General features: G+C 38.1%; 1 protein-coding gene across 1 annotated transcript in view; it reads left to right on the top strand.

Annotated features, from left to right (window-relative positions):
• LOC100792777 (dual specificity protein kinase YAK1 homolog) overlaps window positions 1-22,280 on the top strand; it is a 48,719-nt gene extending 26,439 nt beyond the window's left edge. The window contains exons 14-18 of the mRNA XM_003547797.5: window positions 8,156-8,230; window positions 8,464-9,260; window positions 19,878-20,030; window positions 20,435-20,727; window positions 22,005-22,280. Of these exons, the coding sequence (XP_003547845.1) occupies window positions 8,156-8,230; window positions 8,464-9,260; window positions 19,878-20,030; window positions 20,435-20,727; window positions 22,005-22,081 (1,395 nt within the window). The 3' untranslated portion in view covers window positions 22,082-22,280. The remainder of the gene's footprint in view (window positions 1-8,155; window positions 8,231-8,463; window positions 9,261-19,877; window positions 20,031-20,434; window positions 20,728-22,004) is intronic.
• Window positions 22,281-24,043: the final 1,763 nt, after the last annotated feature.

The raw sequence follows: 24,043 nt of genomic DNA, 5'->3' as shown, positions 1-24,043 counted from the left end.
GAAGTAGATACAATTGATAGACAACTATCGCCCCAAGAATTGCTGACCCGGAAAAAACTACAGGAAGACCTATGGCTGCCCAATCACATGAGTCTTTACTGAGGAAGAAGGCGAGGTTAAGATGGATTAAAGAGGGCGATTGCAACTCACGCTATTTCCAAATGTTGATGAATGTGAATCGTAGAAATAATTCTTTGAAAGGAATGATGATTGACGGATCTTGGATTGATGAACCGGGAAGAGTTAAAGAGGCAGTCTGGCTGTTCTTCTTGCAATGATTTCAAGAATCTGAGCAATGTAGACCACAACTGGATGGTATCAGTTTTCAGACCATTGGACAACAACAAAATGATATCCTAGTGGGGCGCTTCCATGAGGATGAAATAAAGAAGGCTGTATGGGAATGTGGGAGTGAGAAAAGTCCTAGTCCAAACAGACTAAATTTTAAGTTTACTAAGGAGTTCTGGAAAGTAATCAAACCCGACGTTATCCGGTTTTTGGATGAATTCTATGTCAATGGAATTTTTCCAAAGGGCTGCAACACATCTTTTATAGCCCTAATCCCTAAGGTGGCTGGTCCACAAAACCTTAATGAATACAGACCTATTTCGCTAATAGGCTGTATGTACAAGATTGTGGCTAAGTTATTAGCTGAAAGATTGAAGAAGGTGCTGCCAGCCATAATAGATGAAAGACAGTCTGCATTCATAGGGGGCAGACATTTGTTGCATAGCGTGATTATAGCGAATGAGGTGGTTGAGGAAGCTAAAAGGAGTCAAAAGCCATGTATGGTGTTCAAAGTAGACTACGAAAAGGCATATGATTCAGTCTCATGGGATTTCTTGATATACATTTTGAGGAGGCTAGGTTTCTGCTCCAAATGGATCCAATGGATTGAGTGATGCCTAAGATCTGCTTCTATTTCAGTATTGGTGAATGGAAGCCTCTTGACTGAATTCATCCAACAAAGAGGACCCAGACAGGGGGATCCACTAGCGCCTCTTTTGTTTAATATTGTTGCTGAAGCTTTAATATTATTGCGCACAAACAATGAGGAAATCAGCATCTTACAATATGCTGACGACACAATATTTTTCGGTGAGGCATCAATGGAAAATGTCAAGGCAATCAAAGTCATTTTGAGGACCTTTGAACTCGTATCAGGCCTCAAAATTAATTTTGCAAAAAACTGTTTTGGGGCAATTGGAATGCAGGAACAGTGGAAGAAGGATGTTGCAAAATACATGAATTGTAGTTTGTTGTACATACCGTTCATCTACTTAGGCATATCAATTGGGGCAAACCCAAGGTGATGTGAGTTGTGGGATCCTATCATTAACAAGTGTGAGAGAAAGTTAGCAAAATGGAAGCAAAGACACATTTCTTTTGGGGGAAGAGTGACCCTTATACAGTCAGTCTTAACATCTATCCCTATTTATTTCTTCTCATTTTTCAGGGTTCCTAATAGAGTAGTGGACAAGCTGGTGAGTATACAACACCGATTCTTATGGGATGGTGGAATTGAGCAAAAGAAGATTGCGTGGATTAAGTGTGATACAGTGTGTCTGCCAAAAGAAAAAGGAGGCTTAGGCCTCAAGGACATCAAGACCTTCAATCTAGCATTGCTTGGCAAATGGAGATGAAATCTATTTCAGCACCAAGGGAAATTATGGGCCAGGGTATTGGATTCAAAATATGGTGGCTGGAGGGGCATGGATGATGTAACAAGAGGCAGCAATGAATCTTTATGGTGGCAGGATCTAAAAATGATGCTTCATCAATCGCAACAGGGCAATGCCTTTCAAAATAGAATAGTGTGGAGGGTAGGGTGTGGAGATTAGACATGGCAAGAAAACCTGTACCCGTGGGTACCCGCCTGAATCCCTCCCGACTTTGACGGGTAATACCCGAGTTGACCGGGTATGGGTTTGGGTTTTTTCCGATAATCAAAAGTCGGGTACGGGTACGGGTATGAGATTACTAGATCCGTCCCGAACCCGAACCCGCCCCGCCACATTTTAAATTTTTTGCATAATTTAATCAAAAGGCATGAATTTTTATTACTAGTTAATTTTATTTTAGAATTTTTACATAATTTAATATTATTTTCTTAACGATTTTTGTAGACACATGCGTTATAATAAATTTATAGATATATAAGTGGTTAAAAATAAATGTTTAACAATCAATTTATTTTTTCTAAAATCAAATTTTTAATATTATTTTACAAAAAAAATTATTTTTCTAATTTGAACTGGGTATAGGACGGGGTCGGGGATACCCGATACCCAATGGGTACGGGGATGAGATAATAAACTTTAACCCGTCGGGTATCGGGTACGGGCATGGGGATATGTTGGGGAGTCGGGGTAAGGGATTGGGGAGACAAGACTCAGAAATATGGAGAAAGATTTTGTAATCCATTTTAATCAATGGTCGAGTAACCTTAGAGAAGGTTTTGTAATCAGGAGAGGGTAGCGGATATAGGATCTGAGTAGCCTATAGATTAAAATGTAACTAGCTTTTGGTTCCTATCTAGACTGCTTCAAGTCTGATAGTTGGAACCAAATGACTGGACAATCCCAAACATGTAACTTTAGTATCTCTGGTACTCTTATATATATCTAATTTATCTTTGCTGATAAAGAAAAATCAGTGGTGAATACCATAGTTTTAAACAATTTAAAGATTTCTAAAGTGTCACATTTATTTTTTTAAGTATGTACATCCAAGTGAACTTGGTATTAGCATCAACAGAAGTAACATAATACCGAAAACCAGAAGATGGGGATGGGGCAGGCCCCCAAAGATAAGATCAAAAGGTTTTGCCTAGACAGTATGAGAAAGAGAAGAAGGAAGTCTATATGACTTTCCAATACAACAGTTATTACAAAAATCTGTTGGTTCTTTATTAATATTTGGAATATTACAAAGTCGAAATACAATTTTCATAGCAGGAACACTAGGGTGACCAAGCCTAGAGTGCAATGTTGCAAAAGAAGTAGCACTACTTGTAGCCTTATTTACAACATTCTTATCTATTTTCACATTCCGGTGGACCTTTCTGCTCGTCTTCCCATCTTCCGGTGACCTGTTTCCGCGTTCTAGTGAACTTTTATGTCGCTGTCCTTCTGGCGATTTTTCTCCTCTTCCAGAAGCTGCAGCCGGAGCTCTGACGAGCTTTTCGTTTAGTGACTGAGGTGCACAAAGCCCAGTCAGTTTCGGGCCATTTTGGGACTCGTTTGCCTGGCCTTAATATTGTTTCTGCTTTCATTTATCATGGCTTCTGCTGGTTCAACCCTCTTCCCGGTGAACAATACCGTGTGGCTGCTTTACCCTCTTTTGGCAGACTTCCCAACACCTTTTCTTTGGAGCTCTCACCTTCGATCGTTGTTGCCTATCGCTGAAGACCGTCACACTGTCCATGTGTGCAGCCAACTCAAAACACCGCTGCACATGGCCCCACGCAGGCCTTGGCGCATGAAGTTTATGCACACGACACATGATGCATCTATGGGTATTGTCATATTGATCTTCTCTTCTCTGCTTCATGGCATCCCCGGTGGATCCTCTTGCTTTTTTCATGGGTGAACAATACTTGTCGCCATCGGCGCAGACCGTGACATTGTCCATTTGCGCAACCAGCGCAAAACACGGCCCCATGCAGGGTCCTGGCACGTGAAGTTCGGGCACATGTCACCTGACACATCTTTGACCAGCGTCCTACTGATCTTCTCTCCCTCTGCTTCACGGCATCCTCAATGGATCCTTTTGCTTCTTTCACGGGTAAACAATACCTACTGCTAGCGCCGAAGACCGCAACACTGTCCAACTCAAAACACCGCTGCATGTGACCCCATGCAGGGCCCTAGTGTGTGAAGTTCATGCAAACGACGCATGACGCGTCGCCAACAAATTACCTTTAGTTTCTATCGTGTTGATCACATTGGTAACAAGCTCGATTCAAATGACATTCTCGAGCTTGAGGGGGAGTGTTGGATTACATTTATCTTTATATTATCTTGTGTTTATTATTACATAGAAACTGATGATTCTGATTGATATTTAATTGCCTAATAATCAGTAATTGATTGATATGTAATCAAGCTCAAGGGGTGAGGGTTGCCCCTCACTTATATACTTTAACTTAGATTTATTTTTAGCCAATGTGGGACTTGAGTTTTTCCCAATACACCTCCTCACACTCAACATTTCTTGGGCTTGGTGCGTGAATAACAATGGTGGGTGACCCCTTCGGATTAATCTTGGATATGCTCTGATACCATTTTACATTCTTAGAATGTGAGTTTAGGCCTACCTCAATTCCAAAAGCTAGCTCAAGGGGTGAGGGTTGCCTTTCACTTATATACTCTAACTTGACTTTATTTTTACCCGATGTGGGACTTGGGTTTTTCTCAATACACATAATTCTTAAAAAACTTTCTTTAGGGGCAGTGGGTCCACTACGCAGGCACGATTTTTTAGATACCTTTGTCAGGCTTTGAATACCATGTTAAATTAGAAACAGAGGAATAATTGATTGAAAATAATTTGCCCGAACTACACAACGGAGTCTGTTTTATATAGGATAAATTACATTAATTAATGTAATTAGTCTATATAAACACTCATTCGCTGTGTATTCAAGCACTCGGTTTTTCAGTCAGTTATCCGTTTGTTTCTTGTATTTTAACATGGTATCAGGGCCTGATAGAAAGATCTCAGAAGTCGTGTCTGCCCGGTGGACTCATTGTCCCCGAAGATAAATGCTTTGCAAACCATGTACCATTCTAGTTTGCCTATCCTGCCGCTGTCCTTTTCAGGCTGCTGCCCCCTGCTGCCTTGTCACCGACAAGCTTTCCAGCGAGACCACCATCATCAGGATCAGAATCTTCCAATGTATCTATCCCCTGCTCCCTGATTTTTGCTGTGCCAAATAGCTTCCATGCCAAACACTTTCTGGCACATCCAGCTGTCATTCCAGCAGTGCTTCTGGCATGGTGGTCACCCCTAGCAGCCGCTCCTACCCTTGGAGTCTCGTCTCCAAGAAGGCCCGTTTGTAGGTACTCCCTTTGTAAATCGGGGTTTAAGTCATTGTTTGGTTCCTGTTTTTGTCACTGTTTGTCTTCATTTTTTTGTTCAACAATGGCTTCCATTGCCATATCTTGTTCCGTAAGCAAGTTTAAGTAATTTGGGTTTCCAACATTATTGGTTTGAAGCTTCCAAATGTGGTTTCAAAAAGAACGGACCTTGGTTTGCTTGCCATGAATTTTCTCTCTCACAGTGGTCACCCCTAGCAGCCGCTCCTACCCTTAGAGTCTCGTCTCCAAGTGAGCCCGTTTGTAGGTACTTCCTTTGTAAATCGGGGTTTCAGTCATTGTTTGGTGCCTGTCTTTGTCACTGTTTGTCTTCGTTTCTTTGTTCAACAATGGCTTACATTGCCATATCTTGTTCCATAAGGAAGTTTAAATAATTTGGGTTTCCAACATTATTGGTTGAAGCTTCCAAATGTGGTTTCAAAAAGAACGGACCTTGGTTTGCTTGCCATGAATTTTCTCTCACACTGATGGTCATTGCAACTATCTGGGAAAGATATATTTTTCTAGCATTTCTCTCCAGCTTCTCCAACATCCTTGAGTTGCTTTTCAAACTATTGTTTTTAGTGAAGCTCAACTTTTTATGTTTTCTATTTATTTGGGATTAAATTTTCTTGTAACAAGCTGAGAGCTTGGTAAGCTTCAGCTTGTCATCTTGAGGGGAAGTGTTGAAAATTAGAATATAGTATTCTGATTTATTAATAATAGTGGCTTATAGGAACATAATCTTTGATTTAGAGGAAATAGAATATTTTCTTTTTATCCCTCAAGTCACACGGTTTAAATATCTTGGGTCTGTAATACAGGATGATGGAGAAATTGAAGGGGATGTGAATCATCGCATTCAAGCAGGATGGATGAAATGGAGAAAAGCATCGGGGGTGTTATGTGATGCAAAGGTACCGATCAAGCTAAAGGGAAAGTTTTATCGGACTGCGGTAAGACCGGCGATTTTGTACGGAACAGAATGTTGGGCGGTCAAGAGCCAACATGAGAATAAAGTAGGTGTAGCGGAGATGAGGATGTTGCGGTGGATGTGTGGTAAGACTCGACAGGATAAAATTAGAAACGAAGCTATTAGAGAGAGGGTTGGAGTAGCGCCTATTGTAGAGAAGATGGTGGAAAATAGACTTAGGTGGTTTGGGCATGTAGAGAGAAGACAGGTAGACTCTGTAGTGAGGAGAGTAGACCACATGGAGAGAAGGCAAACAATTCTAGGCAGAGGAAGACCCAAAAAGACTATAAGAGAGGTTATAAAAAAGGATCTCGAACTTAATGATTTGGATAGAAGTATGGTACTTGATAGAACATTATGGCGGAAGTTGATCCATGTAGCCGACCCCACCTAGTGGGATAAGGCGTTGTTGTTGTTGTTGTATAATTAAATGTAATTAGTCTATATAAACATGCATCCGCTGTGTATTCAAAGACATGGTTTTTCAGTCAATTATATCTGTTTCTCCTATTTTAACAGTTATTATTAATAAGTAAAGAATATTATATTCTGGTTTTCCACAATAACTCTGTTGATCACAATTTATAAAAAGATATTTGTAATCTTAACCAAAAAGAAATATAGGTTTTGCCTGAATCATAATCAGTTTTGGCTAACTGTATCGGTAGAAGCATCTTTTTGCTAGAACTCAAAACTAGTATTGACTCTACAATAGCTTACAATTCAAAGGCATCATTACTAAATTACTATCTTATGCTAATTGTATCATTCTCCTCTCTACCGTTTACCATCTTCAGAAAAAGAACAACTTCTAAGTTTGATTCATCAAGAGACAACTCAGTCAATTTAAGTAGTCCAGCACCATCATCAAATGGATCTTGCATATCCACTAATGTATGACAACTTCGTTACAATTATACCCTTCATCTTTTTCTAGACAAAAGTCGAAGGTTGGACTGCTCATAAACCAAATTCAGCCCTTTTTGGATCTGTTTTGTTTCCCTTCAAAGAATGAACGAGTATGAACTCCAATTCCTCCCACGGCATGAGGAAGAACATGGCTGCACAATTTTTTTTAAGGCAAGCTTTTCAAATACAATCAAAATACATATCCGGAAGTATCCAAGCCATATCCTGGAAATAAAAAATTAAAAAAATCAAATTAAAAGAGATCGAATACCTTTCAGATACGTCCAGAAGTATCCTAGAAAAAATATATAAAAATTAAATAAAATAAGATTGGATAGATTTGGGATATGCATCCGGAAATATCCGATGAGTATTGATGCCCAACCATTTTTAGAGTATCCGGGCTTCATAGATATGTATTATTCCTAGCTTGGAAGTTAGCTTTTCAAATTCGTTTCTTGGTTGAGAAAATCAACTGTATGAAGACTTGGGAGTGTATATCAGTTTAATGATTCCTTCTTCAATCTTCTATTGTTTGGTCCTGTCATAATAAACTGTATTCTTAGCAGTGTTTATTGAAGCCTGATTGTCAAAAGTATTTTATTGACCCTTCATTTCATCAAGTAATTTTTTAACCAGATCACTTCACATATGCTATGTGTCAGTATTTGGAATTAAGCTGTAGCTCTGTTGCAAGCTATGACCAATTGCTTCTTGTTTCTTCAAGTTACCAGATTTTCCAATATATAAGTACAACAGCAAGAATTGGATATGTGAGCTGTTATTAATCCTGCCTAATCTGCATTTGAATTAATGGCTGTATCTCATGTTAAAATTGTGTATCATTATGTCTAGGTTCAATGTATCATGTAAATATAGTTTGTAGAAAATTGAATGTATATTCTATGAAAATATTGAGTTTGTGATGTAGATAAAACAGTTTTCAGCATATGCTTTTCTTATTTCAACACCTATTTTCTTTCAAATAGTGTTTGATTAATGTTTCGCAAAGGTCATTCATTTACTTTTGTTCTCTTCATGTTATTAATTGCTATATTCCCATCATTTAATCGGTCTATTTTACTTGGATGTTGCTGTTGTTGTATCTTGCAGTTAGTTATTTGATCAGATCAATACATAAATTCCAATATCTTCCATCATTTAAAGTTCATCTTATTTATCGGTGACTTTACAGCCAGTAGTTCAAAATATCAAGGTGGATAATCATCCAGGAGGAGGACACTGGTTTGCCGCTGGTCTATCACCTAATGTGAGCCTGCTACTACCTTAAATATTACTGTCTTTATCTTCTCAAGTAGTGAAGTTGGATACATTTATGATAACTTTCTTAACTTCTGATTGACATGAAAATAATGATAAAAAGTTTTCAAAGAGAAAATAACCTTGTACACTAGATGGGCTCAAGACCTCATCTCAAACTGGATTCAAAAAGAAGAGCTTCCCCCTATTTTGTTCCCACTTGACTATATTTTGTTCCTGCAGGTTTCAGGCAAAAGCAGAGCTTCCCTTTATAGCAGTCCACATTTTCAGATGGTTCAACATCCGCCTGCCAATAGTTATGGCAGTGTAGGAAGTCATGGGAGCTATAATGATAGTGTTGGGCTTGGAAGCAGCTATGGAAGTTACGGAGAGAGCAGTAACATGTTTGCTTACTATTCACCTATTGGTCCATCTGGTATGAACATGCACAATCAGGGAAGTATGTCAATGCTTGGGAATAGTCCGGATGCAAGGAGGAGAGTTAAGTACCAACCTGGGAATGGGCTGGGGATAAGTCCGTCAGCTGGAAATTTTGCTCCCCTGCCCCTTGGTGCCAGCCCATCTCAATTTACTCCACCAAGTTCCTATAGTCAGGTTTCAGTCAGTTCTCCAGGACACTATGGACCTACATCTCCTGCAAGAGGAACTTCTCACGGATCACCTTTAGGCAAGACAGCTGCAGTTAGCCAGTTTAATAGAAGAAAAAATTGGGGACATTCTGGAAGTCCTCAAACTCAAGAAACATTTTCTTCACATTGGCCAGGTCAATATCCTGACAGCACAAGCCATACTGAGGGAACATCACAAGCTCTTGGCAGTTCACCATCATACCTACAGTCAAATAGTAATCCTGGAAACTGGAAGCAGCGAGGAAGTGGAGGGTTATCTGCTAATCAGAACATTTCATCCTTAATGAAGCCCAGTGCTAGTATGAACCCACAATCAACAGAAGTGGTTCATGACAATGCGGAGACAGGCATTTCTTTGCCTGATCCTGGTGATTGGGACCCTAATTATAGGTACACAATTGGTTCCCCAACAACTTATTTTCATTGATTATTTTTTAATTAAAAATGATATATTGGATGCCTGTTGTGTGTTTCATGTAACATTATTATAAATATGACTATCATGCCTGCATGTTGAAGATTTTATTTGTTTATAAAAAACTTCGTACCCCATTGCCCAGAGGCTCTTCGCTATGCGAAGGTATGGGGGAGGGATGTTGTACGCAGCCTTACCCTTGCATATGCAAAGAGGCTGTTTCCGGATTCGAACCCATGACCAACAAGTCTCCAAGGCACAACTTATTTGTTTATAACATGCAAAAAATTAAAGAGGACAGGGTCAGCTAGGAACAATTCTTTTTTAGATACAATGGGACCTAGGCCCAAAGCAAGGAGCATTTAACAAAGGGGGTTTATGTGAACAATTAGTGGGAGTGGAGAGAATAAAGAGGAATCTGGATAAGGGGAGAGGGCATGAAAAACTCAATTACTAATGTCACACTCCTTCCTGGTCAAGGGGAGCCTCTGCCAGATCATTGATAGAAATAGGCATCTTGTCTATAAACTCAACTACCATGTATTAGAGTATTGTTTTACTCTACTATTTTTCATTAGTTTATACTTTGTACAGCAGCAGTTAATAAGACATTTTTCTATTCTGTTTCTCCTCTAACTAACTTAGAGTTTGTTAGAGCTTAGAGCCTCTAAGCTGTCTCATATAAATACTCCTATAATCTCTCTTCAGATTGGGTTGAATTCATTTCTTACAAAATACAATTCTCTCTTAATTGTTTTTCTTTGAAATCTACTATGCTATCAAGAGCAGGGTTCAAACCCTAGATCTTCTTAGAATCTTAGAATGTGAGTTTAGGCCTAACTCAACCCCAAAAGCTAGCTGAAGGGGTGAGTGTTGCCCCTTAATCATATACTCTAACTTGGCTTTATTTTTAGCCAATGTGGGACTTAGGCTTTTCCTAATACACCCTCTCACGCCCAGCACTTCTTGGGCTTGGTGTGTGATAACATTGGTGGGTTACCCTTTGAATTAATCTTGAATATGCTTTGATACCATCTTCGATAAACTGAGAGGAAAACATAGAACAGTTGAAGTTTGAATTTGTGAGGATATGTCACTCATTGACTTCTTAACTTTATTGCTTTCAAATAACATATATATATATATATATATATATATATATATATATATATATATATATATATATATATAGAGTACAAAAGAGTGGGAGACAACTGTTTACACTGACACAACACAGCTGCTCCTCAATGAAGCAAAACAATAAAACATAGACTTTTAACACTCCCCCTCAAGTTGGAGCATACAAATTATATGCACCAAGCTTGGAACATATAGATTGAATCCTAGTTCCCCTTAAGGACTTGGTTAAAATGTCTGCTGGCTGGTCATTAGAATTGATGAACTTAGTGATAATCTCCTTGGACAATAATTTCTCTCGAATTAAATGACAATCGATCTCGATGTGTTTAGTCCTCTCATGGAAGACTGGATTTGAGGCAATGTGAAGATCAGCCTGATTATCAGTATAACTTCATTTGCACCACTTCACAAAATCTCAACTCTTGGAGAAATTGTTTAATCCACATAAGTTCACATGTAACCATAGCCATAGATCGATATTCAACTTTTGCACTGGATCGAGCAACAACAGTTTGTTTCTTGCTTTTCCAGGAAATAATATTCCCTCCAATGAAGACACAATATCCTGATGTAGATCTCCTATGCATGGGACAACCAGCCCAATCTGCATCACAATATCCAGATATTTGTCCAGGAGCTCTCTTTACATATCTAAGAATACGCATAATGGCATTCCAATGATCAACATGAGGATTTTGCATAAATTGGCTAACCACTCCAACAACAATGAAAATATCAGGTATTGCAATGGTGAGATAAATGAGTTTTCCCACAAGTCTCCTATATCTCTCGGGGTTAAGATAAACTTCACTTTGATCTGCCATGAGCTTCAGATTTGGATCCATAGGGCTATCAACAGTTCTACAATTTTGCATGCCTGTTTCCTCTAGAATATCAAGAGCATACTTCTTTTGAGAGATCACAACACCATCTTCTGATTGAGCCACCTCAATACCAAGGAATACTTCAAAAATCCCAGGTCTTTGATCTGGGAATGGCTGAATAAGTGCTCTTTTAGCTGGACAATCTTAGTAACATCATTGTCTGTAATCACTATATCATCAACATAGACCATTAGATAAACACACTTTCCAGGGGATGTATGACAGTAAAAAATAGAATGATCGGTTTCACTTCGTTTCAGCCCAAAAAGTTGTACAATATGACTAAATTTACCAAACCAAGCTCGAGTAGATTGCTTCAACCCATAGAGAGATCGTGTAGCTTACACACAAGACCAAGACCATATTCCCCCTGAGCAACAAACCCAGGAGGTTGCTCCATATAAATTTCCTCCTCAAGGTCACCATGAAGGAAGGCATTTTAATGTCAAGCTGATGGAGGGGCCAATGATGCATGACAGCCATAGCAAGAAACAGTTGAACTGTGGTGATTTTAGCTACAGGAGAAAAAGTATCACAATAATCAAGGCCATATATTTGAGTGTAGCTTTTAGCTACTAATTGAGCCTTAAGCCGATCAACCTCACCATTGGGTCCGACCTTAACAGTATAGACCCATCTACAACCCACAGTTTTCTTGCCAGGAGGAAGAGGAACAACTTCCCAAGTACCATTATTTTCAAGAGCCTACATTTCATCAATCATAACCTGTTGCCATCCAGGATGATCAAGTGTCTCATGAATATTAGAAGGAACAGTAAGAGAAGACAATTAGAAAACAAAGGAAAAATATGAAGGAGACAAACGATGATAACTCAAAAAGTTATAAATAGGATGAGGATTACGAGTAGATCGAGTACCTTTCCTGATGGCAATGGGCCAATCTGAATCAGAGTGATGAGAAGAAGTGGAAGAAGAAGGATCCATGGTTTGAGGATCGGTTGGAGGAGGATGAGAATCACGAGGAGAAGATTCAGGCACTATAGAACCAACTTGCCGTGTCCTGCATTGATATGTAATAAGAGGTGGAGGAGCAACTTCAGTTGAATTTGATGGAGAAGATGGGACTCCACTAACATTTTGGTCGGAGTTACCTAGTGGACAAGGAGAAGGAACTGGAAGGATTTGTTGGAGAGAAGGAGAATAGTCCATGGAGGGTGAGAAGAAGGGTGTGTCTTCAAAGAAGGTTACATCCACAAACATATAGTATCGTCTTGTGGTTGGAGAGTAGCACTTGTAGCCCTTTTGAAGACGAGAATAATCCAAAAAGACGCACCCAACCCTGACTTCGCCGAGAGAAATGGTGGCCAGAGACGGCGGCGGACGACGACGACAGACGACGGTGGACAGTGGCCAGAGAACCCGCTCTGATGCTAAGTTGAAGTTTGAATTTGTGAGGAAAATGTCACTCACTGACTTCTTAACTTTATTGCTTTCAAATAACATATATATATAGAGTACAAAAGAGTGAGAGACAGTTGTTTGCACTGGCACAACACAGTTGTCTCCTCAATGAAGCAAAACAATAAAATAGACTTTTAACAAGAACAAAGCTGATTTTATTGATCTGAAAAACCAAGTTAGAGATAGTTACAATCCAGGTTTTTATAAACCTATATACAACAAAACTAACTATAACTAACTCTAATAGAAAGTCAACTAATTCTAACAAAAAGCTAACTAACTCTAACAGAAAGCTAACTAACTGATCCTATTGAGGTGTAGTTAGAGAAGCCCTTGTACTCCCTGAATTACTAACTAACACGAAATGAGTGTTGTTAGCAAAAGCTAACAGCCCTTAAAGTAGATATTCGGTACAGAATTGGTGCTGTTAGCAAAGGCTAACAACTCTTACAGACAAAATACAAAACTGTTTTCACAATTATACATTGGCATATACTGATCCCCCCCCCCCCCCCTCAAACTCAAGGGGGAGAGTTTGCATTGGAAATACTCTTCATATTGAATTTGCCTCTCAGAGCCTCAAATCTTGATGCGATAGGGGTTTAGTTAGAATATCAGCCCACTGATCCAAAGCTGGAATATCTTAGAATCCTTTTCACCACTGTCCAGTGAGAATCCAAAGGAGCAGCCATAAATTGGCAAACCTTATTGACAGCAAAACTAATTTCAGGTCTAGTGAGAGTAGCATATTGTAATGCACCAACTGCAGACCTATAGAGAGAAGGATCATGAAAAACATCAGCACCATGTTTAGACAACTCGTAGTTAAAAACCATGGAAGAAGAGATTGAATGAGCTTCAGCCATGGGAGTTTTGTGAAGCAAATCACGAATGTATTTACTCTGGGTCATTAAGATAGCACTGTTGGACAGATATTTGATTTCCAAACCCAAGAAATAATCCAGATGACCAAGCTATTTGAGAGAAAAAGCAGTATTCAATCTGTTTGTGAGCTGCTGAATTAGAGTGGCTGAGCTACCTATGAGAATTATATCATCCACATATACTAGCAGATAAACAACATCCACTTGATGCCGATAGATAAATAAGGAAGAATCAGTCTTGCTGCCAACAAACCCAAACTGTAACAGAGTAGACTTGAGTCTGCCAAACCATTTCCTTGGAGCCTGTTTTAACCCATAGATAGCTTTATTTAGCCTGCAGACCAGTGACTTGTATGCAACTTCAAAACCAGGAGGTTGTATCATAAAAACAGTTTCTTCAAGAGTACCATTTAAAAAGGCATTATTCACATCAAGTTGGAACAGTTTCCATCCATAGGACAGAGCAAGAGTAAGAATAATTTGAATAGTTACAGGCTTGATCACAGGAGAGAAAGTTTCACTAAAATCAAAACCATGAACTTAATGAAACCCCTTAGCTACCAATCTTGCTTTGAATCTATTAATTGTTCCATCAACATTTTCCTTCACCCGGTAAACCCATTACAGCCAATGGCCTGCTTGTTAGGAGGTAAAGATATCCCAAGTATGATTTTTCAGCAACGCATCATACTCCTGTTGCATAGCAGTGGGCCAATCTTTGTTTGCTAGAGCTCGTTTCACAGTTTTAGGCTCAGAATGAGTGAGAAAAAGTGAAGGGTGTAGTCTAGGATTGTGAATACCAGATTTAGACCTTGTTTGCATAGGGTGGGTATTGGCTGGGATAGAGTTGGGTATAGACACAGACTTTTTAGTGGATGAAGTAGGGTTAGTAGACTCAGAATTTTGTGGCTGAATAGGGATGGATGCAGAAGAAGTGAAGGGACAAGGTACAAAAATAGTAGTGATGGTGAGCAGGTAAGGGTGAAAAACCTGGAGGAATAAGAGGAACAGAGCTTGAATTAACAGGTGATGCTTGAGATGTCTAAGGAATAGGGGCAACAAAAGGTGGAGAAAGGTTAGGAGGCTAAAATAAGAATCAAGATTTTTTGATGGGTTTGGAGCAGAGATAAACCATAGTTCATGGTGTGGATGGTGGGTTGCTCTAACTAGTACCATATGGCAGCATAGGAACCTCCTGATTTTCCAGGACAAACCTTTTGATTCCTCTAAAGTCATGGAAGATGCTTTGTTCTTAGCCTGGTCTTGGCTAAAAGCTAGAGAAAAAGACTTTACCACTAGTTTTAACCACTGGTCTTTCAATATCTCGGAATCCTTTGGTTAATTTGTATGGGGTAGCCTTTCTAGTTGGGTTAGCTTGGGTTCTTTGGAGGGCAGCACCAGTGGTGCTTTGTATTTTCTTTTATCCAGTACCCCTTGTACTGTTTTTGATTATACTAATAATATATATACTTTTTGCCTTCCAAAAAAAAAGAATCAAGATTTTTTGTGGTATTAGAGGAAGAAGGAAAAAGATCAGTATAGGGAAATCTCAACTCATTAAATTGAACGTCCTTAAATATGTAAATTCTACCAGAGGATGACAAGCACTTGTAACTCTTGTGAGACAAGGAATAACCTAGAAACAAACACTATTGAGACCGAAAATTGAGCTTGTGTGTATGATATGGCCTTAGTAAAGGAAAACATGCACACCCAAAAGTTCGAAGAAAATGATAATTAGGCTCTTTATTAAACAAAGTAACAAAAGGAACAAAAAACTTGAGAGAAGTAGTGGGAAGCCTGTTAATAAGATAAACAACTGTAGTAAAGGCATAATCCCAAAATTGCAAGGGTAAAGAAGCATGATGCAGCAAGGTTAAACCCAAATCAACTATGTGTCTATGTTTTCTCTCAACCACACCATTTTGGTGATGAGTGTGGGGACAAATAAGTCTATGAGAAATACCAAAAGAGGCTAGAAGTCTATAGAAAGGTTTGTATTCAGCTCCCCAATCCGACTGAATACTCTTGATTTTGGTGTTAAGTTGTAACTCAACCATGGACTAAGTTTTGAAAAACAAATGGTTCCAGCCTTGGACTTTATAGGAAATATCCATGTATACCTAGAGAAAGCATCAATGAAGGAAACATAATATCCAGCATAAGAGGTAACATGGGAGGGTCCCCATAGGTCAGTGAAAATGAGTTCCAAAGGTGAATAAACAGAAGTTGAGCTGTGAGAGGGTAACCTTTACCCATACAACAAGAGGAACAAAACTCTATGATGTTTTTATTCAGTTGAGAAATATTACACTGTTTGAGAACAATTTTCATTACATGATCATTAGGATGACAGACATTGGCAGTGTGCCCATACTTAAGGCAGATTTGGCACTGAAAATTGGCAAACCGGCCACCTCCACGGTCACTGCCAGAATCACCGTTACCACATCCAGAATTTCGATCAGAAAAGGTGCCGCGACCACTGCCACGACCATACGAGCCTCGAGAGCCACCAGGATCATTGTTTTTGTAAGTGTTCGGCTGCGCATAACCTTGGGTCTAGTTTAATGATGCAAAACGAACCAATTAAGCATTTCAATTGTATCGTGTGAGTCTGGTTTCATGACCATAGAGAAGAGCTTCAATTTCTGCAATTGACGAAGTACGCTTCTTACTCTCAATGACAGAAATTACCGGTGCATAGTCAGATGGTAATCCTTCAAGGAGCGCATCAACATACTCCTCATGCTGAACAGGAACACCTTCACCAGCCAGTTCATGTATGTATCCTTTGATCTTGTGCAAATATTCATCTATCGATTTTCCATCAAGATTGACTGCACGCATCGTAGTGCGGAGTTGACGCGCACGGGATTTAGTCTGGAGACTGAAATATTCAATGGATTTTGTCCCAAACTTGATAGGAATGGTTGGAACCTAGAACTCTTGACAACACAGACTTCGAAAACGTAGACTGCAGCCAAACAAGAAGCATTTGGTCTTGACGCAATCAGCAATGGATTGACGTGATCAGCAATACGATCATCCTCGGTGAGATAACAAGGCAGAACGACGGGATTAACGACAAATTGCTGCAGCTTGTACGATTTGATCAGTGGTTCAACATGTTGTCGCTAGTGGAGATAATTCAAATCATCAAGCTTCTTTGCAATAGAGTTAGGGAACGACTGAGAAATGAGATTTGACGGAGCGGAAGCCATGAAAGCACATGATAGGACCTTGAAGAAGCACAATAATTACAAAAAAATGGCTCTAGATATCATCTTAGAATCTTAAAAAGCTATCTCAAGGGGTGAGGGTTGCCTTTCACTTATATACTCTAACTTGGATTTATTTTTAGCCAATGTGGGACTTAGGCTTTTCCCAATAGATCTCATCCATGGCTTCAATTTGCGATTTCGATCATTCTTCTTTCCCTCCATCTCCTCCACCTCTTTATGCTGATCTGGTTTCATCTTTTCCTCTAACGACTGGGATTATGTTCTCACACCATATCGTAAAAAATGGACACCAAGAACTATCTTCTGTGGTGTCAGCAGGTTGAACCTGTAATCAAGGGACATTGTCTCCACCATTATCTTGTGAATCTGACAATACCTCCAAAATTTTATAATGGAAGGGAGAAGTAGAGTAATAGAAACAGAGATAGGGTTTGCAGAGAGAGAGAAAAACAGAGAAGAACTCTTAAGGAAAAGGACAAAATGAATTCTCACTTAAGAATATACATGTACAGCTATTTATAGACTGCTGAGGAATGACTGCTGATTCAGCAATCAGTGACACAATTACAACTAACTATTGAATCTCAACAGATTATCTAACAGTAGCATATTATATCCCTAATAAAGGGGAGGGAACATGGGCAAGAATGAGGGTATGCCTTTCGAATATCCTATCTGGCCTATTTTCTGTTTCAATTCTTTATTTTCTTACCTTAGTCCACTACAATGTACCTACACATTGATATCAGTATCCACAGAAGAGTAATACAATATACTCGTCATAACTGTGTTTTCTCCTGTTTCTATCACTTGGGCACAATTTTGTGGTTTGAATGAGGTTTGGATGATGATATAGTCTTGACTGAAATAAGAGAAAGTATCTTATGAAGATGGAATAAGGGATTAATTCACTGATAATTTTGCGGAGACATTTTTATAATATTAAACAAGATTGAATAATGTTTGACAGTATCGAGAAATAAGGATGTAATTCTGGTGAGCAATATTTATTAGTGCGTCCTAAGTCCTAACCCGAATTATTTGACCTAATGTGTAATTAGTATTAGGTACTGGTACTTTTTAATTTTTAAATGAAATAAGAATGAGGAGGAGATCAAGATAAGATGGCTTGAACCAGAGAGATGTCCTATAGAAAAAACAAACTACTAACCGAAAATATGAAACAAGAGATTAAAGATGGAAATAAAACTGAATACACACAGGTGAAAAGATAATAGTGTTGTCCTAAGGATGAATTGAGACGGTATTTTGCAAGTATATAATTATCTTGAATAAATTCAATATTTCTTTATTTTCGGATCACCTGATGGAATTGCATGAAACTTTTTTTTTTTTTTTTATCAGCCAAAATAAGTATATATATATTAGCAAAGTACCAGAGGTACTAGAAGTACAAGCTAAAATTCTGGTCTAGTTCAGCACCATAACAATTTGGTTGCAGACCAGAATAAGTTTCATATTATAAGACTAATACAATTATTGAACCTAGATTCAAATCCTCATCTGCGGAAAAATCCTTCAGTTAGGTTTGATGACCACTGATTGTAGTGGGTTGTGAAATCCTTCTCTAAATTTTTGAGCCAAGTCCATAACAGAAATACCGCATCATCCACCACTTTATTTGCGTTGAAGGCAGAATTGGAGAAAACTATACTATTTCTGTGCTTCCAAATAGTCCATGTCAATGCTAGCCACCACCCCTTCCATCTGTCCAGCTGTATTCCTTCAAATGCTCCATATATGTGCTGAAGAAAATGATGTCTTGGGTGATGTGGAAAGACACCCACCAGATTTACCCAAGACAGCATTTCACACCATATAGGAAACACTTTGCTGCAGTGAAAAAACAAGTGACCTGCACTCTCCTCTATTGTTCTGCAGAAAGGGCACATAAAATCTTGTAACTCCACATGCTTTCTCCTCAAATTGTCTCTTGTTGGTAACCTATCTTTGAGTAACCTCCATGCAAACACAGCTACTTTAGATGGAACCTTCACCTTCCATAGCTCCTTGAACTCTCCGTCCTGGTCCTCCTGTAATAAGTCCTCTCTAAGCACATTGTAGGCACTCCTAACCGTATAGTGGCCACTAGAATCTGCCACCCATACCCACTGGTCAGCCCTGTGGGACCGAATTCTGTTCCCCTCAAGTACTTGTAGAAATGATACCGCCATATCTATCTCATTGTCGAACAACGGTCTCCGCCATTTGAAGTCCCATTCCCACCCTGAATCTTTGAATTCTCCCATTTGCTGAATGAAATAATTTTGCTGAACAGATATACTATAAAGCCTAGGGTATTTCTCTAGTAATTTGTTATCTTCCCCTGTCCAAGTGTCCTCCCAAAATTTAAATTTATCCCACGTCCAACCTTCCACGCTATCGAACTATTTAGCAATTGACCCTGTTGAGGATGCTGATCTACAATCTTCAAGTCCCTCCACCATGTAGATTCATTATTGGCTGACCTTGCTTCACTCAAATTCCTCCACCCGCCATACTTTGACTCTATTACCCTGACCCACAACTCCCCCTGATTCTGAAAAAGCTTCCATTTCCATTTTCCCAACAAAGATAAATTAAACGAACTGATATCTTTGACCCCCAAACCTCCATCTTCTTTTGGCAAGCACACCGTTTTCCAACGGATCCAAGCTATTTTGTTTTGCTCCGACGCACCCCCCCATAGAAAATTCCTCTGCAACCTTGTTAACTTGTCCACCACTTTTTTGGGTACCCTGAAAAATGAGAAAAAATAAATAGGAATAAATGTGGAGAAATTCAACTAATTTTGGCCAATGATGGTAGTTGAAAAATTTATGAAAATTCCTCCACATCTAAATTCCTCCAATAGATGTGAAAATTCCTCTGCAACCTTGTTAACTTGTCCACCACTTCTAGTTGTCATTCCCTGAAGTTAATTACTAACTAAAAAATAACATGATGATGAATTGAAGATATTAATATTCTCATCAATAATTTTATTTTCATTCCAGTGATGAATTACTTCTTCAAGAGGATGGTTCAGATGAAAGCAGTTTGACAACTGAGTTTGGCAGAAGTATGAATCTTGGTTCTACTGAAACATGGGCTGGATTTGGAAGGTTCAATCATGTTTCCAGCACAAGCACTCCAATAATCATGCAAAGGTGGGTTGCTTACTGTTAACTATTTTGTCATTTTTCTGTACTTTTTCCATGGTTCTTGTGGTTTACCATACTGTGTTTTCCTTGGCTGCAAATTAAGATATGCAGATGAATTGCACTGCCTTTAAAAATGCTTTGAAAATAGGAAACAAAAATTATTTCTCTGTATCAGCATACCAATACTTGTGAATGTCTTTCATTTTTTAAACACAAAATTATTTGGGTAAACTCTTAAGGTTTTTTTAAAATTATGGGAAAATAGATATTATTGCAATTTATGTGGTTTGTATTATTGCAATTTATTGCAAAATCCTTGGAATATTTCCTTTCCCTTATAATTCGCTTTCCAGTTAAAATCTGAAAATCCTTGTTTTACTATTATTGATCCGCTTTACCTTGTGCTTCAGACTAAATGCACCAAGTCAAGCATTTACTAATGTTGAGATGGGTAGCCTTCCAACTCATGATCTTCAAACAACATATGTACCCTCTATGTCTAAGCATTTTCATCTCATGCCTCATATTTTACAAAATTCTCCAAGCCGTTTTGGACACCAATCTGTTCAAAGATTCACACATGGTAGACCCCCCCAGGGTGCCGAGTGGAATCAAATTAAGATTCAGGCTACTTCTTCTGGTTTCAGCAGTGTGGGCCCTCGTTCTCCCAGGAATAACTCATTCACCAACAGTATGACATGGGGTATATAATTCTTGCTCAATTTTACTGTCCTTTATTGTATGTTATTTGGATTATTACGAGTAAAAATTAAATTGTATTTCTCATTTATGGAACCAATACAATGGGGTAAAAAAATAGAGATACCAGGCTTATTTTGTACACTGATTTGGATCTAAGAATCAGGATAAAATAATTCTTCCTATAAATGTTGTACCTAAAAAAGGAAAAAAATAACAGATCTTAATTCTTGCTGTCACAACAGAATCACATGATTCTGTTTGATTGCTACAATCATCTACACTTCCCCTCAATCTGGGTTAGGAACTTAGGATGTCTGCTGTTTGATTGCATGATGGCACATGGGAACACTTACCAGGCCATGATCAATCTTCTACTTAATGAAGTGTTCGTCAATCTCCACTAGTTTTGTTGTATCACAGTGAACCATATATTCTTAGCCATTCTTATTGCTGCCAAACTTGTCACGTAGTATATTCATTGTGTAGTTGGTGGGAATTGAGTTCTGGTAACATTCTTTTCTGCTAAATTCCTTCACAAATGTCATGTACTATGGCTCTTAGTTTGTTTGGCTTCTACTCTACTCTTGACCCCCATGGATTGCTTCTTACTTCTCCAAGTATCCATGTTTCCCCACACAAAAGAGCAATATATATAGTAGACTTTCTATCAGATGCACAACCAGCCCAATCTAAGTCTGTAAATACTTCAATGCCTTTGTTTGAGTTTTTTTCAAAGACCCCTGTCAGTGTACCTTTGAGGTACTTATAGGATCCTATTCACAACTTTTCATGAGTATCTGCGAGGTTTGACATATGGAGACTTGCCACACTTACCAAAAAACCAATGTTAGGTTAATTTTCCAACTAGAACATTGTACGTGGTTTTATCAGCTGGGGACCCTTCAAAGTCGTTCTGTTGTATTTGTTCTATGGGAGTTTTGGCTGCCTTGCACCAAAGCATCCCAGTATCTTGAATTCGGTCCAGGGTATACTTCCTTTGAGACAAAGATTTCATCTTTTGTTCAGAGCTACTGCCATCCCAAGGAAGTACTTGAACTGTCCCAATTCTTTAACTTCAAATTCTCTAGCCCAAAACTGCTACAAGCCCCCAATCTGATTATGGTCATCTCTTGTGATTATAATGCCATCAGCATCCACTTCTGCTTTCTTCTATTATCAAATGGAATGGACTATCATTTTTACAATTTTTTGTTGTTGAAAAAAAGCCTATTATGATGCATCTATATCAATCTAACTTGGCTGGTATATATATTGTAGGGCGAAGAATGAATCCTCCTGTCTCAAGCATGCCTCCAACATCCCGCGCAAGAAAAGATTATGCAAGGATAGACTAGCAGGGCCCAATCCAATGGTTCATGTTTTTCATTTTTATTTTCTTTGGGGGGGGGGGGTCATGACAAGATTAGTCTGTGTAGATGGGAAGAAAAGGAAAGTGAAAAAAAGGAAAAAGAAAAAAAAAAAAGGCCAGTACCCTATGGTTTCGTTAGCAAACCCTTTTATATCTTTGATCAGTTATTGTGCTTGCGCTTAAAATTAATTTGTGGTTATTGTTTGCATGCCAGTGATCATTTATTGGGGGTATTGGTATTTGCCTATTTGGTAATTCAAAGGCTCTATATATGCGCTGATGTACCTTCTGGAAGGCTTGTGCTTAATGAAATCCAATGTTGGTCGCGTGCAAAAAAAATTAATATTCAGTCTTGCCTTTTATAGTTCTGTAGCTATTAGAGCCCTTGTAGGCTTCTAAAGTTCTCTCTTCCAGATTAAAAAAAAAAAAAAGGTTCTCTTTCTATTAGTTTGAAGTTTTTTGAACTATTTAGTAAATTCCATTAAGTTCTACATAAGTTTTGTGATTTGTCTTTTTCTAACTAAATTCACGTTTGATATTGTTATATTTGATCTATTACATTAACAACACGATATTCGTGCCTTGATGCTTCGAATGTGAAGTGCTAAAAAGGGTCATTTTATGTAGATGTTGACGGTAAGTTAAGAGATTTCCCATTACTAGATTTTGGCAGGATTAGACACACGTATAAGAATCGGTCCCTATTGAACTTGAGAACCTTAGATCAGAAAGCAATTAATCGTTGTGCATCAATCAATGATGCTATTCACACGTGATTTAATCCAATGGAAACATTAACTGGGATGGTTTCATCAAAGCAACAAATATCGCTCCTTGCCTCATAAATTTATCAAGTCAACATAAAAAAAACCAAGGTAAATAATCTTAATGGAAGCATACAAGGAAAAGCAATTATAACGCAACCCCTCTTAAGTGGGAAGATTTAGCCTAACATGGCCGTATAAAACAAATAAAGCTAATTCAATCATAAGAAATGGACAGAAAGGTTTGCGTAACGTCTTGAATCTCCTTGATCTTCCTCTTGAATATTGACTTCAAAGCATAATCTCTATGCAGCTTTATACCTTCAAGATTATTTTGGGGTTCCTGTTTACACCGCTATCTCTTTTTGTTCTCACACAGCGTGTCTAAAATATTAGAACCTACGGCAAAAAGGACTTGATGAAATATTAATTATTAATTTTTATATTAATCTACTAGTTTTTTTAGTTGCAAAAATAATTTACCAATGTTTTATAATCAAGTAGAGATAAAATATGTTTGAATTCCCTATAAAATTTAAGAATTATTAATTTTGTCCTAAAAGAAAATTTGTATTAATTTGGTCTTATGAAAATAAAATATATTTTGTTAGTTCTCAATGATAATTTCATTAGATAGTTCCTTGACATGACTAACGAACTTAATTACTTCTCTCTATCTTTTCAAGCATACTCGAAAGATTTCAGAAGCTACTATTGCTTAATCTTTCTCCTAATCTCATCAGAAAATGCGAGAAAATCATTCACGAAGTGACAAAAAATTGTAATTTTTGAGTGTTTAGCCGTAAAAAATTATTTAATTTATTTTAGAGGATTTAAATTGTTACAAATTATTTAATTCATTTGTAATCAAATTACATGTGTAGGTTTGTTAATCACATCAAATTACGGTCTAACGGAGTTACCATCAAGAATTAGTAAAAATATGTTTATTTTTAAAAGAATCAAATTAAAAAAAAAAATTATGACGACAAAATCAATGTTTTTCAAATTTTACAAGGACCTCACATATTTTATCCATCAAGAAATTATAGTGGATTACTATCATTAGATAAAAGGTTAAAATATGTTTCTAGTCTCTATAAATATGGAAAAGTTTAGAATCCATCCCTACAAAATTTTAGGTAAATTTTTAGTCATCCCAAAATTTAAATGTTTTATTTTTT

Source organism: Glycine max, chromosome 16 (assembly GCF_000004515.6).
Source record: "Glycine max cultivar Williams 82 chromosome 16, Glycine_max_v4.0, whole genome shotgun sequence".
Classification (NCBI taxonomy): Eukaryota; Viridiplantae; Streptophyta; class Magnoliopsida; order Fabales; family Fabaceae; genus Glycine; species Glycine max.
Note: the sequence above shows the minus strand (reverse complement) of the source record. Positions and strands in the feature narration are given on the sequence as shown.